At 39.2% G+C, this 27,834-nt stretch overlaps 1 protein-coding gene across 1 annotated transcript in view; it reads right to left on the bottom strand.

Annotated features, from left to right (window-relative positions):
- CTNND2 (catenin delta 2) overlaps positions 1 to 27,834 on the bottom strand; it is a 784,902-nt gene that overhangs the window by 408,707 nt on the left and 348,361 nt on the right. The window contains exons 3-5 of the mRNA XM_077749452.1: positions 16,455 to 16,489; positions 15,981 to 16,097; positions 279 to 514 (exon numbers count right to left, since the gene is read on the bottom strand). Of these exons, the coding sequence (XP_077605578.1) occupies positions 279 to 514; positions 15,981 to 16,097; positions 16,455 to 16,489 (388 nt within the window). The remainder of the gene's footprint in view (positions 1 to 278; positions 515 to 15,980; positions 16,098 to 16,454; positions 16,490 to 27,834) is intronic.

Genomic DNA, 27,834 nt, shown 5'->3' with positions numbered 1-27,834 from the left:
GAGTGTCTGTCATATTTATACCCCGTATAGACACAGAAATAGTAACTATACACACAGTCACGTAGATGCGCCTCTACAAAGTCAACAGAGCCTGAGTGCTTCACAGACATTCCCCAAGGTAGAATCTACAGTTCAGTGTTACTTGATAATCGTATTTTATTATTCATTTCCTTCACTCACAGCCCTGAAGGCATCTTTCTGTACTTTCCTAAGTCACGGGCATGCCTGAGACGGGGGAGGAGGGAACACCGTGGTCAGCTCACAGCTCTGCGCCTCACCTGTTCCCCCATGGACCGGACCGATACAGCAGGGGTCCCCGTTCCCACACGTACCTGGCTGAAGGCGTGGCCCGCACCTGCACCGCGGGCCTGCGCACCTCGGGCCGGGAGCTGCTGCGAAGGGGCTGTCTCACCCAGGGCCAGGGTCTGGTTGCTATGGTAGCCAGCAGGATACTGGAAGGGCCCTTCAGGTTTGGAATTGAGCTGAAGTGCACTCTGGGAGAGCAGGCTGGGCCCTGCATTGAAAGTCATTTAGAGCAGTAAGTGACAGCCTCAGTGAAGCAGAAATGACATGTATTATTTATTGAGAGTAGCCTAGAATTATCACACGCACACGATTCCAGCCATCGATGCTTTGAATTCTGAGAACTAAAATGACCGTATAATTTGACTCCAGCTCTTAAATGAGATTTTTCTTTTTTGGCGGTTTAAAAGTTCTCCAAAGAGTAGATTTTCTTTCTTTCTTTCTTTTTTTTTTTTTTCATGATCTCATCCTGACCTACATAGAGACATTTCTTATGAGACAAATTAGTTAATCAAGGAGTTATTTTTGGATTACATAATATCAGAAACATTTGAAATGATTTAAAATTCTACCTTTTGGCTCCTGTTAATTGTGTTAATATAATTCTCTCTCCTACTTAATTATCAGGATGCTGAAACACTCGAAACCTTCTGAGCAGTGGCAAATTGTGCTGTATAAACAGTGATGTAATACCTCAATGCCTGAAGGGTAGACAGTGTTTAAAATATTAATAGATCTTCAAACAATGTAGAATTCACCCTGATCTCACAGGATAACCATCACAGCCGCCTGCCCAACAATGAGAAGATAGTGTTCAAATTGGTGTTGCCAATGTGGCTGATATTACAAGTGAGGCGGATATGACAATCCGCTCCTGGCCTTCCGCTCCCGTTGGGTAGGAAACTGTGCTTCATTGCCTTCCGTTCTATTCCAACGGGCTCCTTGCGAGAGTTTGGCTACTTTCTTTTTAAGCAAATTTCCTTAATCAAATGCTTTCCCGACTCGCTTTGGGAGTTAAAAGGAGTATACAGAGTATAAGCACATTTGCCATTTCCCGTTGGGCATGGCTGAGAAGGGGTTGGGGTGAGCAGAGCGAGCTGGGTGGGGAGGACTTGGCAGTACAGGTCTTCTCGTGCTATCTTCACCATAGCACAAAGGCTCTCCCTTTTTTAGAGAGTGTAATTATATACACACTGACTATGCTATAATCATCATCCCATCCTTAATCTCCCTCTTTGGCTGTTTTACACAATAGTATCGTTGCTAATAAATGTGGGCAAAGTTCAAGTTCCTTACTTCTCTCTTTTCAGAATTATAACATGGCTTCATCTTTCAAATGAAACCGCAGATTTGACACCCAATAGGCCTTTTCTTTTTCTTTTTTTTTTCTTGTAGAAAAGTAATGCACATTTGTCAAAAAGCATCAGTTCCTATGTTTGCCATTTAAGAATTTCTTCCGCCTCCCCTCTAAGTCTTTGATGAGACTTCTAAACAATGCAACTGTGCCTTCTCATCATTGGATATTGAATAATAAGCCGATTCACTAATACAGGTAAGACTGGGGTATTTTGAAATCTGGAAAAAAAGTCAAGCGAGGATATAAAAATGTTCCCATCCAGTCCCAATTTCATCATGAAGGGCATAACAAAAGTACAATTGTAATCTTTTTTTTTTTTTTTGGTAATTTAGAGAATAGAGTCCCAAGCAAACAGTATATACCAGATGGTGAAGTTTGTAATAGGCTGCAAAAAAAATCGTTTAATCCATACTGATGGTATTATAGGCCTAATCACCAGAAATACGATGTCCTACAGGGAGTGTAGTCAGAGTTTCATTGTGGATGCCACGAACATACTGTCCCCACTGCTGCTGTGGAAACTTCGAGGCACACAGACAGTCAAGAGGCCCAGGTGAGGGGCGATCTGAGATAGGAAAGAGTCCTTGGAAGAAAGAAGAGCCGGGGTGAAGGGGGCAGAGGGGACTAAAATGCAAGGAGGAGGAAGAAGAGGGAGATACCGGGGGACAGTTACAAACTGTGGCTAAAGGCAATCCCCCTGGTCGCCACCTTACTGAAGATCACAGCTCAGTGGAGGAGAGTGAGCTATGATGACAGAGGCAAGGCCCTTTAAGATAAGCGGTCACCATTCTACTTGACAATGGGTGGCTTCCCAGGAGACTTCCTTTGGTTACTTCTCTCTACCCTGAGGTAATGGCTTCTCCTGGTCACACTCCCTCCCCCATCGTGGTGAATCTCCAGGGAAGTAAAGGTGGAAACACAACAATGCACAGACCTTTGGAAACTTCAGTAAAAGTGAAAGAAAACAAAATACAATCTTTACTTTCATGTACATAGTGAAACAGAATCTATAAAGCATGAGAACTTTGTGTGTCCCGGTTATTGGCCTTTGAGGACCATTGCATGACTCTGCTCTGATGAACTTTCCTGCCTATGTAGATAGCAAGTGAAACAATTGTGTAAATTCTGAATAGACTTGTAAAATCATCGGCAGAAACCTACAAATGCCTTCCATGCAGGGTCTTAAAGGGAGCAATTAAAGGCCCTTGGCAAAGGAATTTCAATTAAAAATGTGATTTATGTGCTCCTGGAATATATATCATGAAATGATCTGCTCATCTTTTATAGAATCCGTCATGTACTTGATCAATACTCAACGAAAACAAACCGAGATTCTCCATCTCATTACTTTGTTCACACATCGCAAGCATGAAACCTAGATGCGCTCTGACAAAGGTAATTGCAACAATGAGCAATGTATCATAATATTACGGCGCTGACATATCACCTAGCAAGGACAAAACAGGACAATAGCTGAAACACTATGTGCCTTTTAGAATGATTTTCCTTTGCTCACTAGGTTTCATATGAGCAGCATTTATTCATTCCAATTTTAGACAGCAAAGCTGTCTAAATCTTTGGTAAATAGATAAAGTTCAAGATAATATGTGTCCTTGATCTGATCAAGACACAGGGTCCAATTGGACAGAGAGGAGAAATTCCAAGGGAACTACAGACCTGAGAGACACAAAACTTGCCATTGGCCCTAGAAAGATACCTGACACAATGCATCTTGAGTATAATACTAGCATCTCAATAATTTCTCAGTGTGTTTTCAAATACATGAATTGACTAGAGATCACATAGGAATCTGTGAAGACAATCATCCTTGAGTCTTCTCAGTTATTCTCAGAAATGCAAACAGGTGTGGAGAGGCTGAGGGGTTGGTCAGCCAGGGTCATGCACTTGGTAAAACGAAGATGAGAATCAGATCCCCACCTTCTATCCTCAAGTCCAGGAGCAGGTGTTGTTTAGTATCCAAGCAGCATTAAGTCCTATACACAGTCCAATATTTTAAGGTAGAAAAATTCTTCCCTAAAGAGAAGCCGATTTGTTTGCAGGAGAAATCTCTATGCCTCGGACTGTGGTACTCCCCCAAAGAACCTCTCCTTAGGGACTCTGGGCATCAGTGAGGCAGAGATCAGCCTCCGCAGGTAGAAAGCTTGTAAGGCTAATTTTGTACATAAAAATTCAGACTCATAGGTAGTATTAACACATATACTGTACTATATAGTCTGTTTCTTCTTAACTGAGCTAGAAATTCTAGAGTTTTCATGATTTATATGCACTTGTTCTGCACAGGTTTTAAAGAGACTTCTGGAATTGTTTTCTTGCCTGCTCTAGTTAAATATCGATCTCAGAAAATAGTAAACCTTAATTCAGCTACATACTTTGCAACACAGAAAAGGCCAGAGACCTAGGGTGTGGCATCCCTAATTCATTATGTAGGTCACAGTCATGCCAGTGGGGTGGGTTGAAAAGAACCCAGGATTAGAACTCTGTAATCTCCATGTTTTTAAAAGCAGAGATGATGATGAGACTGATGTGTCAGTAATAGAAGCTAACCTTTACTGAGGGCTTTCTAGGTTCTGGGGGCAGTCCAGAGCAGCCGGCATCAGGTAGCTGACCAAGTCTTCACAAGAAGCCAGTGGGGAAGGCACCACCCTCTTGTTTATATCAATAGGACTGAAAGGGACACTGAGACCAGCCAGGGCCACGTACAGGTGAGGCATCTGACTTCAGAGAGTGTGTTCTTAACCACACTCCATTACTCTGTCTCTATAAATTTTAATCTTGGCAAATTTGAGCACCTAATGAAATGATGGATGAGAAAACGTTTGCACAAATACAAACTGCTTCACAAATGTCGGCTTTTAGTATTATTATCTAATTACATAGCCGCATGGTCTGGTAATAACAAAACCTTGATTGGGATTTGTTTGTCCCAAAAATCTTATTAGAGTACTATGCCATATACCCCTTAATGTTTTCCTTCGATACCTCATGAGCTTTCTTTACAAATGAGACATTCAAGGCATAGATCATTAAAATGTCCTGCTTAAAATAAAAAACAAAAAACAAAAAACCCAAACACCACCTAGTTGTCAGAGCCAAGAGATGAGAAAGCAAATGTTCTCTCTGTCCCTTCAGCTTAAAGTTCCTTTCTCGGTCAATATCAAAACTCATCATCCTTAAAGTGATGTTTGAATGCCACCTCCTCCTTGCAGCCTGCCTTGATGCCTGATGGCTCAGAGAGAATTCGCCTTACCCCTACTAGGTTGCTTTAACCCTCTGAGCAGCCCAGACTCTGAGAAAATTTTAATTATTTGACACAGAGATTTGTAGAGTATTACACAGCAACAGGTTCTCCAGAAGGACGGTAACAGGATGGAAGCAGAATTCTGAACTTTTTTCTTAAGTTTAGCTATTTTGAGAGCGAGAGACAGAGAGCACGAACGAGAGGGTCTCAAGTTGGCTCTACAATGTCAGCACAGAGTCCAAAGCAGGGCTCAATCCCATGAACCTCAAGATCACGAAATGAGCCGAACCCAAGAGGTGGACGCTTCATGGACTGAGCCATCAGGTGCCCCAGAATTCTGAACGTTTACGCTGAAGACAGCAGGACGTGGTTTAGAATCAGGAGTGACTAGGACCAGAAATTCCCTGCAGGGCAGAGAAAGGAAACCCGCTGTAACTGAGGAAAGCTTAAGTGGTGGCCAGTTTAGGAAGGGAGAGAAAGGGGTGCAGTTGAGAGATGTTGTAAAAGAAAAGTTTACGGGGACTCAGTGATTAAGTGGGTGGGAGTGAAGGGGAGACAAAGTGACTCTGCCTTTTAGCTGATTGTGAACACACCGCAGTGGGCGCCTGGGAGGTTCCCACAGTGCCGAGTAAGTCTTTCCAGAAAAGCGAGCAGACAGTACCGCGCTGTCATAATCATGCATGCACCTTCTATATCTATAAGTTTTAAGGTGATTTACTGGAGTTACTAATTCCGATCTGCTTTAGTTGAGCTCCTGTCCCAGAACACAACAAACACTCACAAATGAGTGTGGAAAAGCAGACATTCCCAAGGATGTGGTCTTCCCAAGCAGTGAAATTAGTGTGTGTGTGTGCGTGTGTGTTTTACGGAAGGATGGGCTTGATTTTTAAGTTACAGAGCAGAAGGAGATGATTTATGTAGTTAGAAAGGGACTCTGAGGTTGATTTTAATACTGGCTCAAATATAACCTGACAAACCTAATCTTCCTAGGTCTTACATAACTTCCAAGATCAAAGTTCGATTGTACATAAGTGACCCTTTGGGACAGAGATGTAGCTACCAAAGTCATCAACAGTGGAAGCAGAAGCCGCAAGAATGACAGGGGTTTCTAGCGGCGCCTGCGTGGCTCAATGGGTTAAGCACCTAACTCTTGATTTCAGCTCAGGTTGTGATCTCATGATTTCTGAGATCGAGCCCCAGGTTGGGCTCTGTGCTGACAGCATGGAGCCTACTTGGGATTGATTCTCTCTCTCCCTCTCTCTGCCCCTTCCCTGCTCTCTGTCTCAAAATAAATAAATACACTTAGGGGGAAAAAAAAAGTACAGGTTTCTAAGGGGTAATTAAGTTATTGATTTAATTACAAAGGGTCATTTTTACCATTAAAATAAAGTGTTCCTAACAAGAATTCACTAAAATAAACTACTAGAAGTAGGCAATGCCTCAGACAGGCATTCCATGAATATTCTGTTGAGGCTGTTATTTCAGAATTATCAAAGGAATAATAAATATGCCAACCGAAGACAGACCCTTTCAGGACTGGACACCTGACTGTGGCACCTTTGTTTAGATTCACATTTGTCAGGAAGTTTAGAAACAGTTACTCTTAGGCTAAACTGATTCTGTCAAAATGATATAAAAACGTATCTTTATGTAGATCATAAAGAATAATGCCAACAAGATTCACATACATCCATAACGGACAGAATTTGCATTCATTTCCACCCTCTCATTCTCCAGTCTTTCTGGAAGGTTAAGAATGATTTGAAGGTTAAGTGTTATTGTACTTTAAATGGGCGTACATTTTCAGAGCCACGCTGCATAAAGAGAAGATCTTTCTTTGTAAAAAAAAAAAATGTTGCATAAGAATAAAGGAAATAGTTGGTGGAAATCATATACACATACACAAATGGGCTGTTATAAATCACAAAATCAGTGAGAAGTTGTCAATTATTTGTAAGATTATCAAATTGATTTTAATAAGCTCATAGCACTTTGGTTTTATCTAATGCAAGTTAACTTTATAAGTATTGACTTTTATTTAAGTTGAAATACTAATCAGTTTCATTTATAGTGACTATTTCCTCTTTATGAGTTTTGGAAAACTTGTCAGCTTAAACTTACTTGGAATAGAGGTGGCTAGAAGTGGAAAACTAGTTATTTTCCTCTAATCTTCACTAGTAACTTTAAAAGCTCATATGTAGAAGTTTCACTGAAGATTTTCCCTGAAAATGGTAATTAAGCCCATCCGCTATTCCTAGAATTAACCAAAGAAAAAAAGCTCAAGAGGGTGTTATTTAAGGAAGCTCCAAGTGATGGGGAATTATTCCAAGGACAGTGTTTCTATACTTCCTTTATAAGTCTTTCTGCAGAATGTCAATTTTGTCTGGTCAGCTGTTTTCAATGTGTGATGCTCTAGGTGAAAATTAAAACTAGTGGTCCCAGGATGAGAATCAGTTTAGTTTTTAAACTGATTTAGAGTCAACCAATGCTATTGGCTTAATCAATAGGCTTTTTCAAGTTTTCCTATTGTACATGGATAAATAGGAGGTAGGTAATGTACTCACACTTATGCAATAACTCACTTAGTGTCTTTACAGCTGTATCCAACAGACGGAAATGAACAAAGTGACATTTACCACAAAATGGACTTCAAATGTGTAACTTTCATTTAAAATGTATCGCTCAAGAATTTTATTATGCATGGGACTTTACACGATATTATAATCACAGAACAGTATTTTTTTATAGCTCATTACAATTTCCAACTATTTCCTTATAAAGTTTTATCTTCAGATTATTTACCATTTAAAAAACTTAATGGGGCACACAGAGGAAAAGCATTATATATATTTCTTCATAAATTAATTGCCTAAAGATAATAGAGCCATATTTCTTATTATCAAGAATCGTGAAAAGGAATAGAAAATTAATGGAAATCAGTTTACAAGAAAATGAAATTTAAAACCTAAATCCTGAAAACACTGTAATGTATTTATGGAGTATACTAACTTAAAGGACGAGTGTTTGAGTTGCCACAAATCACAGACTTTCCCTTAGAAATCTGCACGGCTTAGCTGTGCATTCTGTTCAGGTCCCTAATCCGATATCTTCTCCCGAAAGAGGTCTTCCTGTCCCTTTGATCATTCTTCCAAAATTAGAGCAGTTCTCATAATCCTTTCATGTTTTTTAAAACTCACTGAGGACCACAAAGAGCTTTATTTATACAGGTGACATAGCATGCTATTTATTGTAGACAGCAATGACCCCATCATGCACCAGACAGCCTCTGGAAAACTCTTGTGACTCTGCCCCAGTGAGACGCCCTCCCCCTCACTGGGTGAGAATGAACCTGGAAAAGCAAACACCACTGTAGGAGTTTTGAGTTTTGTGAAAGCTGAGGCAGCCCCCCTGAAAGGGTCTCAGGACCCCCCATGATTTCCAAACACTTCGAGAACCCTGTTCTACTCCACCTCTTTTTTTTTTTTTAGCTTGTAGCAATTATCTACTTGACCTTATAGTAAGTATTCAGATTACTTCAGTCTTTTCTGACTAGCATGTAAATGCCACAAGAGCAGAGACTCTCTGGGCCGCCTTTAATACGTATTTAATGCATACGTTTAAAAAAAATGAATGACTGTCACCTGTGCCCATCGTGAGAAAATAAAACCCACATGTCACGGTCTGATTATCTCAGGTGCTATTGCAGTGGCTTACTGTTTGGTCGGGGGCACTTTTAGTGTTTTAACTTCTGGGGGAGTCCCACAAGACGGCTCCACAAGGTATTACAAGAACGCCCCTTCTCTCATGGTCTCCTGAGAAAAAGTTTTTGTTTGTTCTGATTTTCTCATCAGAGCTCTCAGCCTCTCTAACTTTTCTTATACTCATGCCAGTTCTGATACTTTCCTTCCTTTCACTGGCTTTTGTTTGATATTCATATTTATGTTTTGGATACTTTGACAACTTCAAAATACAATTTTATTTTTATTAAAAGTTCCCATCAGGCTTTAAACTCTGTGCTTGACCCCAGGGCACCCTACTAACACAGGTGAGAATGAGGGTTTTAAGGAGAAATTATATCATGTTCTCCTTTGCTTTGGGAATAGAAAAGGAGCCTGGGTACTGTATGCCTTCGTTTATCCCTTTGATTCCTATGTTTGCATCTTTGGAAAAGGTACAACATGTCTCTTAAGTATCCATGTGATAGAAGGAAATCAAAGAAAAACAAATTGAACATTAGTTGCAGACCAGATAGAGGTAGCATCTGGCAGGGAAATGAATTACAGCTTCTAGGAGGATATTACAATGTCCTGGGTGCCACCTAGGTGTTTCCCCTTGACTCTTGCTCATACCCCCCATTTCTGCCACTGTTAACTTCCCACTGGCCCCACAGCACCAAAGGCAGTTGGGGGAATGGAAGGGAGTGAATTTTGAAAGGAGACAAATGGATGCATGTAGTATTTAAAGATAATTTTAGACTTGGAACCATGACAAACTTCTGGAAAGACGACTGTCATTTGCATTTCAAAAATCAAAGGCAAAGATGAAGTGATTTCAACAGGAAGTGAACAATCCAAGGAGGATCCCAACTAACTTGAATAAATGCATTTCCAGGGAAAGATCTCTAGCCCAGGTGATAGTTCTCAACCACTGCTGGAGAAGCGGGAGCAGCCGGACTCTTAAATCCAGGTTTTCTGACTCCCAGGGTGGGCTGGGCTACCTTGTACCCCTCTTGAGAGGCTCTTCTTGGGGTCTCCCTAAGGCCTGGTTTCCACCATAACAGAAAATAAAGCAAACCGGTTCTCTTTCCCTGAGCATGACATCAGTATTTTGAGCCATGATCTATTTTGGATCTATTATTTTTTGATTATTTTAATTATCATAAGAAGCTTTATTCCTAAACCAGTTCTGCATCCTTTGGTGGCTTGCTTACTAGGAATTATGAAAAGCTTCACTTCATGAAGATGTCCCTCACCTTTATTATTATTACTGCAGAAGAATATATGGGGTTATATTTTATACAGTATCTTACTAACTTGCTTCCTCAACAATTCTCTTGCTGCATAACAATTAAGTATAATCACAGTAATTAAATAAAAATGACAGACTGTAAATCAACAGCAAATAACATATTCACCTCGGTCCAACTACATATGATTATTCAATTTGGATTCTCTCTGCTCAGAATGGTAACTTCCATGATTGATTCTTGATTTTTTGAGTACCTTCTGATTTGAAAACTCAGAATAACATTCCTTTCTTTGCCATAAAATTCAGAATATAATAAGCTCCTAAATTTTTCCTGAATGCTGGGATTTTCTAGAATATGGTAGAATTTCAATTTGTCAATATGCTACAGGTAAAAATAATTACTATTTCAGAATACGTTAGGCAAATTAACATTGTCCATAAACATATGCCATTTTCCCCCAAGTTGTCCATTCTATTTTTGATTTTGACTGGCAAATAGTTCTGGTTAATTTTTGGATAAGATGTAGTCACCCTTCTCTCTGAGTTTGTATCTCCAAGGATACATGGATTAAATAAGGTACTTAGGGGGCATCTGGGTGGTTCAGTCGGTTAAGCCTCCGACTCTGGCTCAGGTCATGATCTCACGGTTCGTGGGTTCGAGCCCCGCATCGGACTCTGTGCTGACAGCTAGCTCAGAGCCTGGAGCCTGCTTTGAATTCTGTGTCTCTCTCTCTCTGATCCTCCCCTGCTCGCGCTGTCTCTCTCTCTCAAAAATAAATAAAATATTAAAAATTAAAAAAAAAAGGTACTTAGTCCACAGCAGTTTGGGTCAAGCTGTACGTTATGTGAGAAGCTAACGGCCCTGAGCTTCTGTAACTTTTATCCACTCAGTAAACAGTAGCAATTCTCCTAGTGACTCTGTGACACATATTTGTTAGAACTGAAATTACGCAGCCGGCAGTCATGAAATAGTGGTAGGTGGCAAAGGCTGTACACGCGATTTACATACTGTTTAGAACAGCACTTTTTAAAAAATGCCAAGAGTCAGAAAGCACTGCTGTTTGACGCTATAGTCAGTATGGGAGACCTGTGATTGCTTGCCTTAGGGTCAAGAGGATGGATTTACTAAGGTACACATTTATTTTAATCAGATCCTGGAAATAAAAATAACAAAAGCTTTTGAACACAGCAAATTAAGTACTACGGGAGTTGAGATTGGTCGCCATTTTAATACTCTTTCAAGCTGGTTTTAGATTGTGTTTAGTGTTGTTTTGAGCTAGGACTAAGAGACCTGGCTCTCGAGGGCAGTGTGTCAAGTCCAATTTAATGTTAGCTATTTCATGTCTGTTCTAGTAATGTAATCCGTTGAGTAATCACAAAAACAGGGGGCGAGCAGAATATGATGGGCTTGCGCTAATTATATGAAATGCGTCAAAAAGCCGCCGTGTATCAACGTGTAGAGTTTCTAAAACAAGAACGTAAACCTGGTATGTTGTTCTACCGTTTAATGGGATGTTGTGCAGATTATTTGCTTTGCTCCCCATAATCATTCTCGGCCCTTTTTGCCAGGTAGAGGGTCTCACGGGGGTCCCCTATTCTCTGGTTTGTGATGAGATTTGGCCGGTAGTAGGCATGTGGACATCAGAAAGCAGGAGGAGAGAAGTCAGGGTATTTATTCTTCTGTCCCTGCCACGCTTCTTGAACTGCTGGTACAATTCCCTGGACTTTTCCATCCTCACCACATGGTAAGGGCTGCCCTCTGTTGCTGCTCCCTGAGTAACCTCAACAGACATTGTTTATTCCCTCCCTCTTGACCACTCCTCTGTAAATAGGCCCTTAATGAACTTCTTGGTGGTTAAATTCTTTTGGGTAGAATCTATTTCCCAGCTGGACCTTGATACAAATACAAAAGCAATGAATATTTTTATTTTATGCCCTTCTAAACACTTAAAATTAGCCATAATTGATCCCTAAAATGATAGTTACCTACCCAATATTTAAAAAAAATAACTTCCCAGGATGCCTGGGTGGCTCAGTTGGATAAGCACCTGACTTCAGCTCAGATCATGATCTCACGGTTTGTGAGTTCAAGCCTGGTGCCGGGCTGTGTGGACAGCTCAGAGCCTGCAGCCTGCTTCGGTGTGTCTCCCTCTCTCTCTGCTCCTCCCCTGCTTGTGCCATCTCTCTGTCTCTGCCTGTCTCTTTCAAAACCAAATAAAGCATTAAAAACATTAAAATTAATTTCCCAATTTTACTTAGTTCAGTCTCAAAGGGACTCTGAAAATATTAAGAACAAGTGGGCCTTAAGAATGACAATAGGGGGCGCCTGGGTGGTTCAGTTGGTTAAGCATCTGACTTTAGCTCACATTCATGAGTTTGAGCCCCATGTTGGGCTCTGGGTTAACAGTTGGGAGCTCAGAGTCTGGAGCCTGCTTCAGGTTCTGTGTGTGTGTGTGTCTCTCTCTGCCCCTCCCCTGCTCTTTCTCTCACTGTCATAAATAAATAAACATTAAAAAAACAGAATAGCAGTACTCTTTACTGTGGTTTTTTCCTCCTTTGGTATAAAAGTTTTGGATGGTGATAGCTAGCCCTCGGTTTTTGTTGTTTTGTTTTTTTTGTTTTTTGTTTTGGTTTGTTTTGACTTGTTACTTTCTATCTCAAACAACAAAGCGGGGACTTGGAAGACAAACAACTAAAATCCTAGGAGTCTTCAAAAAGATAATCCAGGACATAATAACAGGATGTAACAAATCTTTCTGAAAGACAAAACTCCAGCAGTTGCCAAGCACGTTCCAAAAACCCTATGGAGTATTTAACTTTCCTGGAACAAAAAGATACATCATTTGTAGATAATTTTTGAACATATAATAGAGGAAAACAAAAGCGAACACTAAAAACTCATTCCATTTCTCTCATGTGTAGCAGAGGTTTTCAGTTAGGGAAGCTCAGGATAATTAGTTGATTTAAATTTTTTTTAAAAGTTCATATATTTATCCCTTCTGTCACTTTATTCATCTCTTCCACTCTTTTATTTTATATTGCTTTATATCTGCATTACTTTTATTATTCCCATCTTTCTAATTTCTTTGGTTTATTTAGCTCTTTTTAAGGTTTCACCAAAGTAAGTACTACATTGTTTTATCTTGTCTTTAAAGCTAAGATTTACTCAGTACAGGTTTTCCCCCTTACCCTTCTGTTCTCATTATAAAATATCATTATTTTATTTCCTTCATATATATACATATATTTTAATTTTAAAATTTATTTTTGAGAGAGATAGAGCAGGGGAGGGACAGAGAGTGATGGAGAGAGAGAGAAACCCAGGCAGGCTCTGCTCCATCAGCATGGAACCTAATGCGGGCTTCAAACCCATGAACTGTGAGATCATGTCCTGAGCCAAAACCAAGAGTTGCACACTTCCTCAGCTGAGCCACCCCAGGCACCCCACTATTTTACTTGCTTTTTAAATAATATGGAAGTTTCTTTTTTATTTCTATTTTGATTTGTAGATCCAAGGGCATTTTCTTAACTTTAATGTGAATAGTGAATATGTTTTATCATTTTATTTACTTTTAATTTTACTGGGTCATTATCAAAGAAGGTGGTGTTTCTATACTTTTTTTTAAAAATGCTTTTTTTTTTTTTTGAGAGAGAGAGAGAAAGCATCATTGGGGTAAGGGAGCAAAGAGAGAGGAGAGAGAGAGAATCTGAAGCAGGCTCCATGCTTTCAGTGCAGAGCCTGATGCAGGGCTCCATCTCATGAACCATGAGATCATGACCTGAGCTGAAGAGATCAAGAGTCAGACGCTTAATTGACTGAGCCACCCAGGCGCCCCTCTATCCTCTTTAATTTTTAGGACTGTCTTTACTGCCCAATAGCTGATCAAGTTTTATAAATTTTCCTGGACATGTATAATAAATATATACTACCATTCAATGGATCTAACTTTTTAGATATATTTATTACACTGGTTTGTTAATTATTTATTCCAATTTTATGTGTCTTTTTCTTCTTGCATTCTGTGTATTGAAATGTTCACAATAGTATTTTTCATCAATTTCTCCTTTCATTCTTAATAGTTTTTATTTTTCGTTTCCTATTTAAAAAATTTTAATGTTTATTTATTTTTGAGAGAGAGAGAGAGAGAGACAGAGCATGAGCTGGGGGGGGAGGGGGAGAGAGAGAGAGAGAGAGAGAGAGAGAGAGAGAANAGACAGAGCATGAGCGGGGGGGAGAGGGGGAGAGAGAGAGAGAGAGAGAGAGAGAGAGACGGAATCTGAAGCAGGCTCCAGGCTCTGTCAGCACAGAGCCCGACATGGGGCTTAAACTCACAAACCCTGAGATCATAATCTGAGCCAAAGTTGGACACTTAAGCCACCCAGGTGCCCCTTAATAATTTTTATTTTCATATTCATATGCTATTCTGTTTGGTACATCATGTTCACTAGATGTTAATATGAGTTTATTGCATCTTTATAAGCCAAGGCGTTTTCACTAGATAATTCCTCTTTGACCTTACTGAGTGTTCCTGCATTAAATTCCGCTTCATCTCACAAATTCTTCCCAATCCCAGTTTATATTGATGATAATTGCTGTTACTACTTTGTTCCTTTAACGTCAATGTTTACTTCATGAATATAAATGTGTCCCTTATCAACATCACATAACTGTTTTATCTTTGTTTATTAGAGCTTTTTTATTCTTTTCAAAGAATTCCGTGTGGCTCACCTGTAGTGCTAGACTAATATACTTGATTCATCCCTTCTGTTTCAACTTGCTTGCCTCTTATTTTACTTTTCTTCCTTCTTTTTTTCTGCACCTTCTGTGTATTGAAGGTTATTCCCTCTCCCAGGCTCACAATAGAATATGTTTCTCTATTATTATATGAAAATTTTAGTATCAAATATCACCTCCCTCCCAAGAAAGACATACTATCTTATCTCTGTTTTCCTTACTCTAACAAAGCGAGTACATGTGTCTCAAATATTAACTAAATATAAGTCAGATTATAACTACCCCTATAAGAGAAATACATTTATTGACTTTGAGAGAGAAGTAACAATGCTACATTTTTAAATAGAAACTATAGATAACAAGGATACTATAGATCATTCATCTTATTTTAGAAATTTTATTGAGGGGACACAAATGGGTTTAAATAAATCTGGATATTCATTTTGATGTTATCCTAAGAGTATTATAAAAATTGTAGAGAAAGTGAACTAATGTGTAAATTTCATGGTTTCAAGATCAGTATGTATCTTATTCTTATATCTTTAAAGCAAACCTTGATGGCTATTCAAGGAGATTTTACTTTTTTTAAATTAAGAAATAAAATGCTCCACTGATTTCTGATACAGAAATTACCAGTGTGCTATTTGTTTTAATGATTTAATTTTTAGCTTTTTGTGGGATTTTGTTAAACTAAGGCAAGAGAATTTTATGATTTATTAAAGTGAAGCCCATTTCAATTCATAGCACTTTTATTCCTAAGCTTCAACCACTATGGTTGAAAAATATATAATTAGGAGGAGTTGAAGAAATTTTTAAATATTCTGTTGAGGTTAATATGCAATGCAAGGTGGCTACATATAGAAATATAAGGGGTTATTGCATAGTACTATAGCATAATACTAAGTAGTTAGTACTGCATATTGATTCTTTCTATTTTGTTGTATAGTTGTTGTACTGTTTATGATCGCTACCAACAATGACCTGTATGAGTAAAGCATTCACAATTAATTTCAAAGCAGACAGTGTACTGATTAAGAAATATATGGTAAGTTCATTCAATGTGATCATCTGGCTAGGTGCCAAAAAGGATATCAGAAAATTGGTGAGAATCTCCACTATGTCAGTAATTAGTGAGAAATCTAGATGCAATTACTGACCTAAGAGAGCCTACGATGTAATGTGAGTTGGCACAGGGTAATGTGGCAAGGAATTAGATGAGAGTGGAGTGAAATAGCTAAAACATGTATAAACACAGGTTGAGGTCCTGTTAGATAGAGCTTATTATGTTAATTATATTAGAATAAAGTATTCTCTTCTATTTTAAAATTGTCTTCAAGCATCATTGTCATTTGACTTACTTTCACTTGTGGAATAATCCTGTGGGTCAAGTATTCCTGATTCCTGCAGTGATCTAATACAGGAATCCACCAGCTCAAGACCTGTGGTAAGTTCATCTTCGATGTCTTTTTGACCATCTGAAACACAAAATTTTAAAGTGATGAACAAACACACGACGTTGTTACTATTAAAGCTTCGGGCCTAACAATGAAAAGTATCCTAACCAAAGACATTACCTCATGAAGTTCTCATTAGATTTCACACTGTAATCCTTGGTCAACCAGTATCACAAACCAAGGCCAGCAGCAATTCCAGGCATGCATGAAAAACATAAAGTTTTCTAGGGAATTGAGAGAAGTGAACTCTCAGGAAATCACGAGCTATCAAGGGATCATTTAATTTTAGTGTCAGGGTGTTCTCATTTTCATCAGTCTTTTTCCTGAAGTTCACAAGAATATTAATCAGCAGGCATACATGTAGAAATTGTACTTTACCTTGTGATTGCCAGTGAAACTGCTCTTCTGCTGAACTGTAAAAAAGAGAATACACAGATATAAGGCACTGGTTGGAAACCAAGGTCCCTAGACTAGAAGACACAAAGATGCATTACAGTAGTAATGGCTGCTCCATGGTGTGTCCGTTAGATTTTTACTGAGAAAAGAAGGTCCGTTTTGATACAATCTTAACTTTATTCCATTTGATGTATATCTCTTTTGATTCACAGGCACTAGAGTGTGATAAATGGACATCGTTCAATAATTTTCAGAGAAGAGCTCCTTGCTCCTTTTTTTTTTTTTTTTTACAAAGCCATACCTATTTTACTCATCTCTTACAACAGCTTTTACATAGATACAGTCCTATCCTGCCCAACTTTAGTTATTTTAAACTATGAGTCTAACTAGTTTCCTATAGACTTTGTGAGGTTGTCGAGGAAGGAAAGAACTTCATTTTGCATTATAAAGAAGACATAATAAATCTATATCTTCTTCTAGACATATCTCATGAGCAGTTCCTTTCAGCTGATTATAGTTTAAATTAAGTCATTTACAAATTATAATAACACTTTACCACCAATTGAATATACAGTCCCAAATCCTCACTTTGCAAATATGTCTTATAAGACAACTTAGGGAGAAGGGGTTGTTCACATACATGATATGCCAAAGGCAATGCACAAAGTTCATCTATGGAGGCAACATAGGTTAATTTTGAATGATTTATTAAGGATATAAAGTTTAACATGTCTAAAGATGCATAACTCTTTCATTACACATGCAAATACTTTCTACATGCCCCTTTTTATATGTCAATAATTGGTAGAAATCTAGATGCCAATTACGGACAGGTATCATTTTGAGAATGATTTTCTACACTTATTTCACTAAATCTTTTACTCTGATCAACCAGCTTCTGTGAATAGCTCATCAGTTGTACAACAGCAAGTGGATTTTAGACCTTTAATCTGTACTTTAGCGATGGCTTCTGAATACATTTACAGGGGGAAAGGAAAAGGGGATTCTGGCATAAATCAGTGTTCAGAGAAGCTATGATTGGTGTGCATGAACACAAGAATAGTACCTTAATGGACATGTGACTTTTCCTGGGTATCTTGCTCCCTGATCAGTCCATTCTCTCAAACTGGAATATAGTTTCACAATGGTGAAAACTATACCCAGAACTGATACATGAAACGATAACTTTACAAACGCAATCCAATGCAACTTTTTCTTGTTTCAAAAAGGTATGTTCCATATAGTGGTAATATGTATCTATAAAGACCCACACTTAGAAATCTAATCCTAAAGTCAATATTTTAAAAATTGCATGCACAGTCAGCTAGTAAATTTTAGTTTATTTTTTTAATAAACTTAAGTTTATTGGGGTTTTTTTTTTTTGAGAGATAGAGAGAAAGAGAGAGAGAGCAGGGGAGGGGCAGAGAGAGCAAAGGAGAGACAGAGTCTCAAGCAGGCTTTGCACTGACAGCATGGAGCCCGATGTGGGGCTCAAACTCACGAACCGTGAAGATCATGTCCTGAGCCGAAACCAAGAGTCAGATGCTTAACCAACTGAGCCATCCAGGCGCCCTGGTAAGCGGCATTTTAAATAGGAATTAAAAAAATGCTTTCATATTTGTAGTAATTGGATGGTGCCCTTCACCGCCAAGAAGTATGTCCACATTAAATCTCTAGAAACTGTATTGGCTACAAATGGAAAAAGCATTTTTGAAAAATATTTTTTAATGCTTATTTATTTTTAAGAGAGACCGAGACAGAATGCGAGTGAGGGAGGGGCAGAGAGAGAGGGAGACACAGAATCGGAAGCAGGCTCCAGTCTCCAACCTGTCAGCACAGAGTCTGATGTAGGTCTGAAACTCACGAACCATGAGATCATGACCTGAACAGAAGTTGGATGCTTAACCGACTGAGCCATCCAGGCGCCCCAGAAAAAGTGTTTTAGTAGATGTTGAAATTAAATGTCTTCAGATGAGATCATCCCAAATCCCATGATAAGGGGCCTTATAAGAGAGACACAGAAGAGAAGATTATATGTAAATGGGAGCAGAGACTGGAATTATGCATCTACAAGCCAAGAAATGCCTGGAGCCATCAGAGCCTGAAAGAAATAAGGAAGGATCCTCCTCCTAAGCCTTCATAGGGACCGCAGTCCTGCTGACACCTTGAGTTTGAACTTCCAGCTTCCAAGAGTTTGAGAGAACACATTTCTTTTGTTTTAAGCCACTCAGCTGTGGCCATGTGTTATGGCGGCTCCAGGAAAGTGATGCAATATTTTTCTGGTACAATAAAAATGGTCTCATGTTACACCCTCCAGGATTTACTACTATCTATGCTGCTATGTTCCTTTTGTCAGGATAAGCCTTTACTAAGTGCTTCCTGTATACCTTGGCTCCTCTGATCCCTGTCAACCACAATGCTCTTTTTAGGCGAATAACAGGCTTACTTTGGTGTTAAATAACTGGACCACATGGATCATAAGGAACTCAACAAGGATGTAAATTAATCTGTCTCACTCCAAAGCTCATATTCCTAACTCACAATAACATGTGGTGGAGGGAAACACACTCAGGTGGCTTCCCACCTGAACCAGTACGAGTGACTCAATAGAAGACATCACACTGGCCACTCCTCTCCTCACAGGCACAATGAAGAGCGCACTTCATGCCCCTTTGCATGTAGATGGGGCCACGTGAGAGGAAGCGACAAGAGCAGCTTTGAGCCCCAAGCACAGAAGGGCAGGCAGGAGATCTTCATGCTCTCTCTCTCCTAATCCCCCCTTGAGATAGGTCCCTGCGTAGGAGGAAGATTTCTGCCAACCCAGAGAAGACACAGCATGAGTGAGACAGAAACCACTGTTGTGTGAAAACTCTGGAGTCGGAGGGGAGTTTGTTTCTGTTGAATAAATGTCACAGTGAGTAATGCAGAAATGTGGCAGTGTTTGAGTTTGTAAGGTGTTTCTTGCTTCTCTTACATTTCTGCGGTGGAGTGCTGGGAGAAAATGTCTTCGGTCACTCCAACACAAGTAAGCTGGTGTGACAGCTTTTACTCATCCTGTGAGATGGATCTGCTCACATACAATGATGGGTGATTTTATGTGTAAAAGCACACATCAGAGTTTCCTATAATATTTACTTTTTGTTCGTCTCTTTCAAAAGTGTTTCCATTTTATGATGCATCGCATCCAAGAAGAGACATTTTTTTTCTTACAGTGGAAAGAATACCATTCACAGCAAATATGAAACTATCCTCTCGAAGCAGAGGAAGCTTCCTTTTCACCAGATAAAGAGCATTAATCATTTAAAAGGTTTCCTGATTCCTTTAGCACGGGTAAAATGCATTAAATGTATGACTGATCACAGAAAATAGAAGTCCCAGGAGAAACCTGGTTTGGATTTTATTTCCATTAAGTGCTCACTTGACTCTCTCTGTTAAGGCATTGTATGCAACTGTATACCTTATATACTTGATTTCTTCTCTTAAAAGCTACATTTAGGTGGATTTTTTTTTAAAAAGCTAACAAACTATTTATTTATCTGATAACCACAGATTATGCCTGTGTCTGACATTCTGATTTCAAGTGTTTGGAAATTACTCATGGTGAACTGCCTCCCAATTATATCATTCAATTTAGTATCACATAAAAGTTATTTCTGAAGCAGTTGTACCTTCTATGCGTGTTCAGTTTTAGAAACGAAAGTTTGCTTTTACTACCAAAATGCTGTTTTTTCAAATAGAAGTAATCTGTAAAGAATTACATTTAATAAAAATATACGTAATTTAGATTAGCTAGTATGTATTTAAACGTAAAACTAGGTACACGTTCCAGAACCCAATTACTGTGAGAAAAATACATATTTGTAACAAACATGACCTAACATTTAACCTTTAAACATATACATAAATATGTATGTAACTCAGTAGTGCTCGGAAAGAGTTTTAAAAACAATACATTAAAAACACAACTACTAATAGCTAACAACTTACATAGCTCTAAGTTTCTACCAGGCAATATTCTAATTGATTTATGGTTAATTTCCATGACAACAGTTTTGAGATAGGTACTATCTTCCCATTTTACAGGTAATGAAACTGAGGGAAAAAGATGTTCAGGATCTTTTTTTTTTTTTTAATTTTTTTTAAATGTTTTATTTATTTCTAGGAGAGAGAGAGGGAGACAGCGTGAGCAGGGGAGGGTCAGAGAGAGAGGGAGTCACAGACTGAAACAGCCTCCAGGCTCTGAGCTGGCAGTCAGCACAGAGCCCGACGCGGGGCTCGAACCCACGAACTGCGAGATCATGACCTAAGTGAAAGTCGGACGCTTAACCGACTAAGCCGCCCAGGCGCCCCAAGATGTTCAGGATCTTACTGGTGGTCCCACAGCCAGCAAGCATCGGAGGGCGGATTATGACCCGGGGTCTCCTGCTCTAAAGGCCGCATTCTCAACTACCATTCTATTCGCAGATTTGGCGACATCAAAATTACACCCCCATGTGATAAAAACAAAAACATAAACATAAAACTGTAAACCAAGCTGAAAAATAAGCCATGTCCTGGGAGAAGATATTTGCAGGGCAGATAACTTATAAACATTAAAGTAACTCCGACGAATCATTTTTAAGATAAAGATTAAACGGTCAAACAGAGGGAAGGTCAGTAAGTATACGTATAGCTGATGCATAGTAGAAAAAAGTCTAGAATGTGTCGTCATGGAACATATTAAAAGATACTCAGCCTATTAGTAACTGAAAGAGTAAAAACCAAACACAGGCAATTCTTTATACTCCACAGGCTGTCCAACAATTAGAATGTCTGACAATATTATGTGTTGGAGAGAAGACGCGGAAAACAAGAACTTTCATACGTTGCACTTGAGAAAGTATACCAGTCACTTGGATGAGCAGTGAGGCAATACTTGGCAAAGTTCTATATGCAGATGCCTAGTCACTCAGTAAGTCTGCTTTTAGGTAGAACTTCCAGGGAAACTTGGGCACCTATGCCCAGGACACCTGTACAAGACGGCTCATACCTACATGTCACCAGTACCAAAACAATGGAGATAACCTAAGTGGTCAGTAATATGGAATGGACAAATGTGAATACTACGATTGCATACATAGAGAACATATATATGGAATCAACGAGATTCAGCAGCTAACATAAATTAGCCAAATACATCATGGAGCAACCTAGGTAGTTCTCAAAAACAAAATATAGAGTGGAAAATGTAAATTTCACATATGTATTATATGATCCCAATTATGTGAATTTTAAAAACAGTGACTAAACGATATTGTGTATAACTACATATACACATATGTGCACACACACATATATATACATAGAGGTTATTCTTTGGTTTAACTAGTTTTTCAATTATGTCTGTCTATCTATTGAGCAAAATCATATAAACACAGATTAAAAAGATACACTGAATTTCTTTTTAAAATCAAACATATATATATGAGAGAGAGTGTGTATAAGCAGAGAAGTCCCAGAGGAAGAGAGACAAAATTCCAAGCAGACCCCATGCTCAGTGCGGAGTGTGACACGGGGCTTGATCTCATGACGGCGAGATCATGACCTGAGCTGAAATCAAAAGTCGGTTGCTTAACCGACTGAGCCTCCCGGGCATCCTTATACACTGAATTTCATGATGGTGGTAGCCTCTGAGGGAGATTAGAGAGAAACGTCTGAGGAGGGTAAAAGGGGATTTCTCTTTTATTCTTAATGTTTTATTGCATGAAAAATGAAGAAACACGTTAACATTCACTTAGGAATGCCTTAGCTGCTTGCAATAGGAAAACATGGTTCTTACATTTAGAAATGTCTCCTTCAATGCTGAGATAAATCTTGGTGACCCAGTTCCACATAATACTCTCATTGTTGATAGAATCACTCATAGCTGAAATTCAAATAATGCAAAAAAAAAAAATCTGAAATATCTAAGTCCAAATAATAGAGGAAAAGAATGGTTTTAGAGAGTAATTAGTGTTTGTGTCTATTTTCTCTGTGATAAAAATGACATGATCACTTCTGCTATGTTTTGATACAAGCTTAAATATTTCAAGTAAGTAGCCAATAACTCTCAAGTTCTGCGGGCATGATGTTGGGGAAAAACTAGTTTAGACCAAAGAATAACCTTTGAGCTCTGAGAGAAGTGATTTTCGCCCTCATCATTTCCAGCATGATAGGATCCTTTCCCACCTTTCCCACCTTCAGGCCACTTCTAATATATATCTGCGGAAGTTCAGAGAGTTTGCTTAATGTCAGGAAAAGACACAAAGCAAACCATTACTCTAGCTACTCTGTCTGTCATGAACCTGCACAAATATATTTCCATTTTTTTCTTTTTCAGCCTTCTGATGCCCAGAGCATCAATTTCTACACTGTATCGTATGATGTTATTGCTCACAATATGACTCAAAATGAAATAAAGGCAAGGAACTATGAGGGTTTTACTTTTGTTAGTTTGCTTTCAAGTTAAGCAATGTACCTAAAACATAAGCCAGAGAAACTACTGTGAAATAAATGTTTTCAGAACTGATGTTTGATCTTTGCCTACAGCGACAAAGACTCTTATATTTATGATGTCAGTATGACCTAAAATTGTACTCTACCATAAAATACTTCTTAGTATTGCATGCAGCCACATCACAAGAATGGGTATTGGCTGCAAGATAAAATGACCTTGGTCAAAAGTCCCACATACGTGGCAATGTGACATATTCACTAAAAATGGTGAGAAGCAGGAGATGGTGGAGATGTAGGCAGCTGTTTGCTGCATTGCACCCAGACCATATTTGTTTGATTTGTAAGGAATCCTGCTCCCCCCAGAACTTTCTGTGGAGCTGGTTTTACTTCCTTCTACTGCCTTGTGGTCTCTAAGAGCATCTGCGATATATTCCTAAATGAATGTCCTAATCTCTCTGCCATACAACTGCCATGTTTGTTTCTTTCTTAGATCACACGTCTTCTTCCTGCTTTACCTCTCCTCATTAGAAATATACTTTTACAGCTATGATAAAAATGTTTGCAGAGCTACCACAGCTAGCTGGAGGGCCAGAGAGCTCCCGAACCAGGGGGCCATGACTAGTAGCCAAGGGCATGGACTCACAAGACAGACTCCCTAAGACTGGAGCCCAGCTCCACTACTTTCAGTCTAGGACGCTTTGGGCAAGTTACTTAAGCCCTCTGGGCATAAGTGGAGACATGCTGAGACTGAAATAAATTAGTTTATATCAAGCGATGTATTTATCAAGTGATCAGCACCTGGCACTATCTGAGCAAGTATGGAATTGCTTCTTATTCTATTACACACTGCTAACATGGTTTATGGGCCTGTAGGTTACGACTTACTCTGTTTTATCCTTGGGAGCCCACTGCTGTCTGATGTAGGAGAGTTAAAATGGGGGACAGTCATGGGGACATGAGAACAATGGGCATTAAGAAAATACCCAGGCACAGTGCTGTGGTGCCTAGCCTGTCGGTCATAGCCAGTCCTGGAGAAAATGGAAACAGAGTCAGCATAAACCCTTGGTGAGCACTCGTGGCTCTGGGCATACAGAACAGAGACGCAGTGCCAGTTCATCAGGACGTTGGAGTCTGATAGAGACATGGAAAACAAGCACTCAAAGCTGGGAGAGTCATTGCAGGAAAAGGTATGTTCAAGACACTACTGTACACAGGTCCGTAGGACCTTGAGCAAGCCATTTAATCTCTCTAACCACCAGTTTCCCCATTTATAAGATGGAGATTTACTAGAATTTCCCATAGGGATCTTTTGAAAACCAATGTGTGTAAAACCCACAGAATAGTGGGGGAACGTAGGAGGCATTATAAAAAATAAAGGTAAGCTCTCATTATCACATGCGCAACAGAAGGCTGAAAGAGCACAGTCAACTCATGGAATTGAAAGTTACATAGGTCCACCACATGCAATTCAACTTGTCCGTACTGGGGACCAATAAATACTATCACACCAACATGTTGTAGGCTTTGCAGAATTTACATTGCCCATCTTGTCTTTTTTTCTACACTAAAGCTGTAGAGAAAAAAAAGGCAGTCTGTGATTTCCAAAGGAAGATGACTCACTTTTAAACTGTAAGTTTTCCAATTGGACCAGCACAAAATGGCTTTACTGGCAACAACTACTGTTCTTCCTGTAGTAAAAAAACTCATTTTCAAAACCTTGGAAGAAAACAAATCAGACCCAAATTGCTATTATTAATTTCTTTTTATTTTGAGGCAAGGGAAATTCATACTCCTAAGTTAATTTTGATGGAGTTGTTGACTGACAAATTATCCCAACAAGTGATACCGCAAAGTGGCTTCCACACCGTAGGCTGGATACACATGCCATCAGTGTTTGTCACAGAGTACCACAACAATGTCAGGTTTGTGTGCTGGCCAACCAGAGCTGAACAACAGGGAACTACCATGAATTCTGTTTTGTTTTAATTCCTTCAAAATACACATTCCAGTTTCTAGCAACCACAAAGAATTAGCTCTTGGCTCAATACCCTAAATGCGCTATCTACACAAAGTCAAGATCTTACCATGGGAAACACATACTTTCAAGTTTCTCTTCTTCAAATGCATTACTAGTTTGGCAGTTGATTGTAGTTATATTACAAGAGGCATACTGTGCATAAAATTCGATATCAGAAGGAAGAATAAGTGGTAAATTTTAAACTAGAAAATTCTCACATTATAGCTCCCTTTTAGTTTTCTGGGAGGCTTCTTGTGCATGAGCTGGCTATTTTTTTTTAATGCTTATACTAATGCATCAGAATTTTACAGCTTTTGAAGCAAAATTTCTGAATGCCAGCCACATTAGACAATAAAGTTATCATAATAGTTTTACCAATGAGCGTTCCAAAAATTGGAATATAGTAAATTGCAATTGCAGATGACTGGGGATACTGTTAATCAAATAACTCTGTGATCTTGTAATATTTTGAAATGCCTTCCAAACCATCAGAAACGGAGTGGTGTACGCAGATTCTGTGCAAAGTCTATACTCCTGCATTATACACCATGATATGCATAATCTCCTTTGGGGTTCTTTGCAATTCACAGATCTTTGGTGAGTCTGAAGGCTTCACTCACGAATACTAAGGGTGAAGAGAGCTCACCGCATTGTGCAGTGATCACTGGATCATTCATAAGTGATTTCTCAGGCAGGAGAAGTTTTGTCTGCTGACAGAGGTGGTGCCTATCTGAATGTTATCAGATGTTCCAAGTTTCAGTCTTTTGCATTCAGTCTCCCAGAATTATCCCCGTTGTTAGGGTTCATTCAGGGAAGGGAGCACCTTAACCTTGGAGACAACTCTGGACAGAAGGAGAGGGTCAAGTTTATGTTTTCCTAGCTTGGGACGATGTCTGACTTCATGTTCAGGGGTGTCCCTCGCTCTTCTGTTCCTCTGAAATGCCCCGATTGCTTCTCTTTCATCTTTTCTTGCTTCATAAGCATGTTGTCTTTTACAGATACGTCAAATCTTGAGTACTGAATTTGACTGAGAGTGATATGATTTCAGTAATATAAGTGAAACTAACACCTCTTAGGTATTTAACGGAAATTTATGTGAATAGCCATTGCCTGTTTCACAGAAAAGAGAAGTCTGGATCTTTTGTTTCTCTGTCTTTGAGTAGCAACAGATGATTTGTAAAAATAAATTTCAATTTCAGCATCATAATGGAGCAGAAGCCATGTCATGTTCCTGAACAACTCTCATGGCATTATAGATCTCTACTTCCTTGTGATCTGTAGAGGTTTTAAAAACCTTTTGAAGGTTCAGTTCAAACATTTAATGGGTACACAAATGTTGCTAGTTCATTCATAAATGCCCCAAACTAGAAACAACCAAATGTTCTGCAACAGGTGAACGATTCAACAAGTCAATACATTCATGCCAAAGAGAGGTCTATAGAAATAAAAAGAAATGGATTCTTGATAATATGTCCCAAATGACAGTGTGGAGGGCTCTTAAGGGAACTGTGCTGAGTAAAAAAGGTAAATAACATTCTTGAAATACTGGAATTATAGAATTGGAGAACAGATCAGTGGTTTCCAGGGCTTTGGGATGGAGGGGGAGTGTGGGTGTGACTATAAAAGGGTCACATGAGACCTTATGATGCTGGAGTCGTCCTATATCTCCGTGGTGGTGGTTGCACAAAGGTACTTACTCGGTAAGACCGCACTGAACTACACACACACACACACACACACACACACACAAATACACACACACACACACACGAGTGCACATAAAGCTGGGGAAATCTGGCATTGTACCAATGCCAATTTCCTGGTTATGATTCCGTATCACACAGCTACACCACTGATGTTGTCACTGATGGGAACTGGGAGAAGTTATTGGCTATGTCTCTGTGTATTTTGTTTGGTGACTTCCCATGAATCTATAGCCATTTCAATATAAAAAGGTTAAAAAATAGGAGCACTCCGATGGCTCAGTAGGATGAACATCTGACTTTTAATTTCGGCTCAGGTCATGATCTTAAACTTAGTGAGATGGAGTCCCACATCAGGCTCTACATGGACAGTATGGAGCCTGCCTGGGATTTTCTCTCTCTGCCCCTCCATTGCAAGCTTTCTCTCTCTCTCTCTCTCTCTCTCTCAAAATAAACTTTTTTTTTAAAGTTTAAAAAATAGTGGGGTACAGTTTGGTATGCTTTCTTTTCTTTTCCCCCTGAACTGTTTTCTCTATATGAAATATGCTATTTAATTATTTCCATATAAGAATTAAACTCGAATTAAAAAGACATTGGGGAAAATGGAGTAAAGAGAAAGGAAGGAAGGAACAAAGAGAGAAGGAGGAAACAAGAGAAAAAAAGAAAAAAGAAACCACTGCTAACTTCTCATTATCTTTTTTGTTCTTCATTCAGTAGGCAGAACTCAAGTGACTCTGCCCTGGGCTCTTCTCTCTATTGTTCTGTGAATGAAGGCATTATCCCCGGAGCATAATATACCAATCATACTGCCCACTGCCATTCAGATGCAAGGAATAGTGCTGCTTCTGAATGAAAATTCATCCATTATATCTAAGCTCCCTGCTCATCAGGGCCCTCTATTACCTTCCATCGCCATATGGTTTGGGGGAAAATTAAAAAGGTTATTTTGGCTTCAGTGCTAGAGTAAAATACAAGTCTTAATGCATTCTACCTGAGTCCAAGAGACCTCACATGATACAATTCATTGGCTCTCTGGACGCATATTTATTAAAGTTCGGCTCACACCTGGCAGACACGGTCTCGCTCCTCCCCTAATTCACCGGGGAGCTACCCCAGTGCCAATCTGCTTCCACATCCCTCTACCCAACTACCCCGAATCCTGGAAATT

This window comes from Crocuta crocuta, unplaced genomic scaffold (genome assembly GCF_008692635.1).
Source record: "Crocuta crocuta isolate KB4526 unplaced genomic scaffold, BGI_CrCroc_1.0 scaffold89, whole genome shotgun sequence".
In the NCBI taxonomy this organism is placed as follows: Eukaryota; Metazoa; Chordata; class Mammalia; order Carnivora; family Hyaenidae; genus Crocuta; species Crocuta crocuta.
The sequence above is the reverse complement of the archived record's forward strand: the minus strand, read 5'-3'. Positions and strand labels throughout refer to the sequence as shown.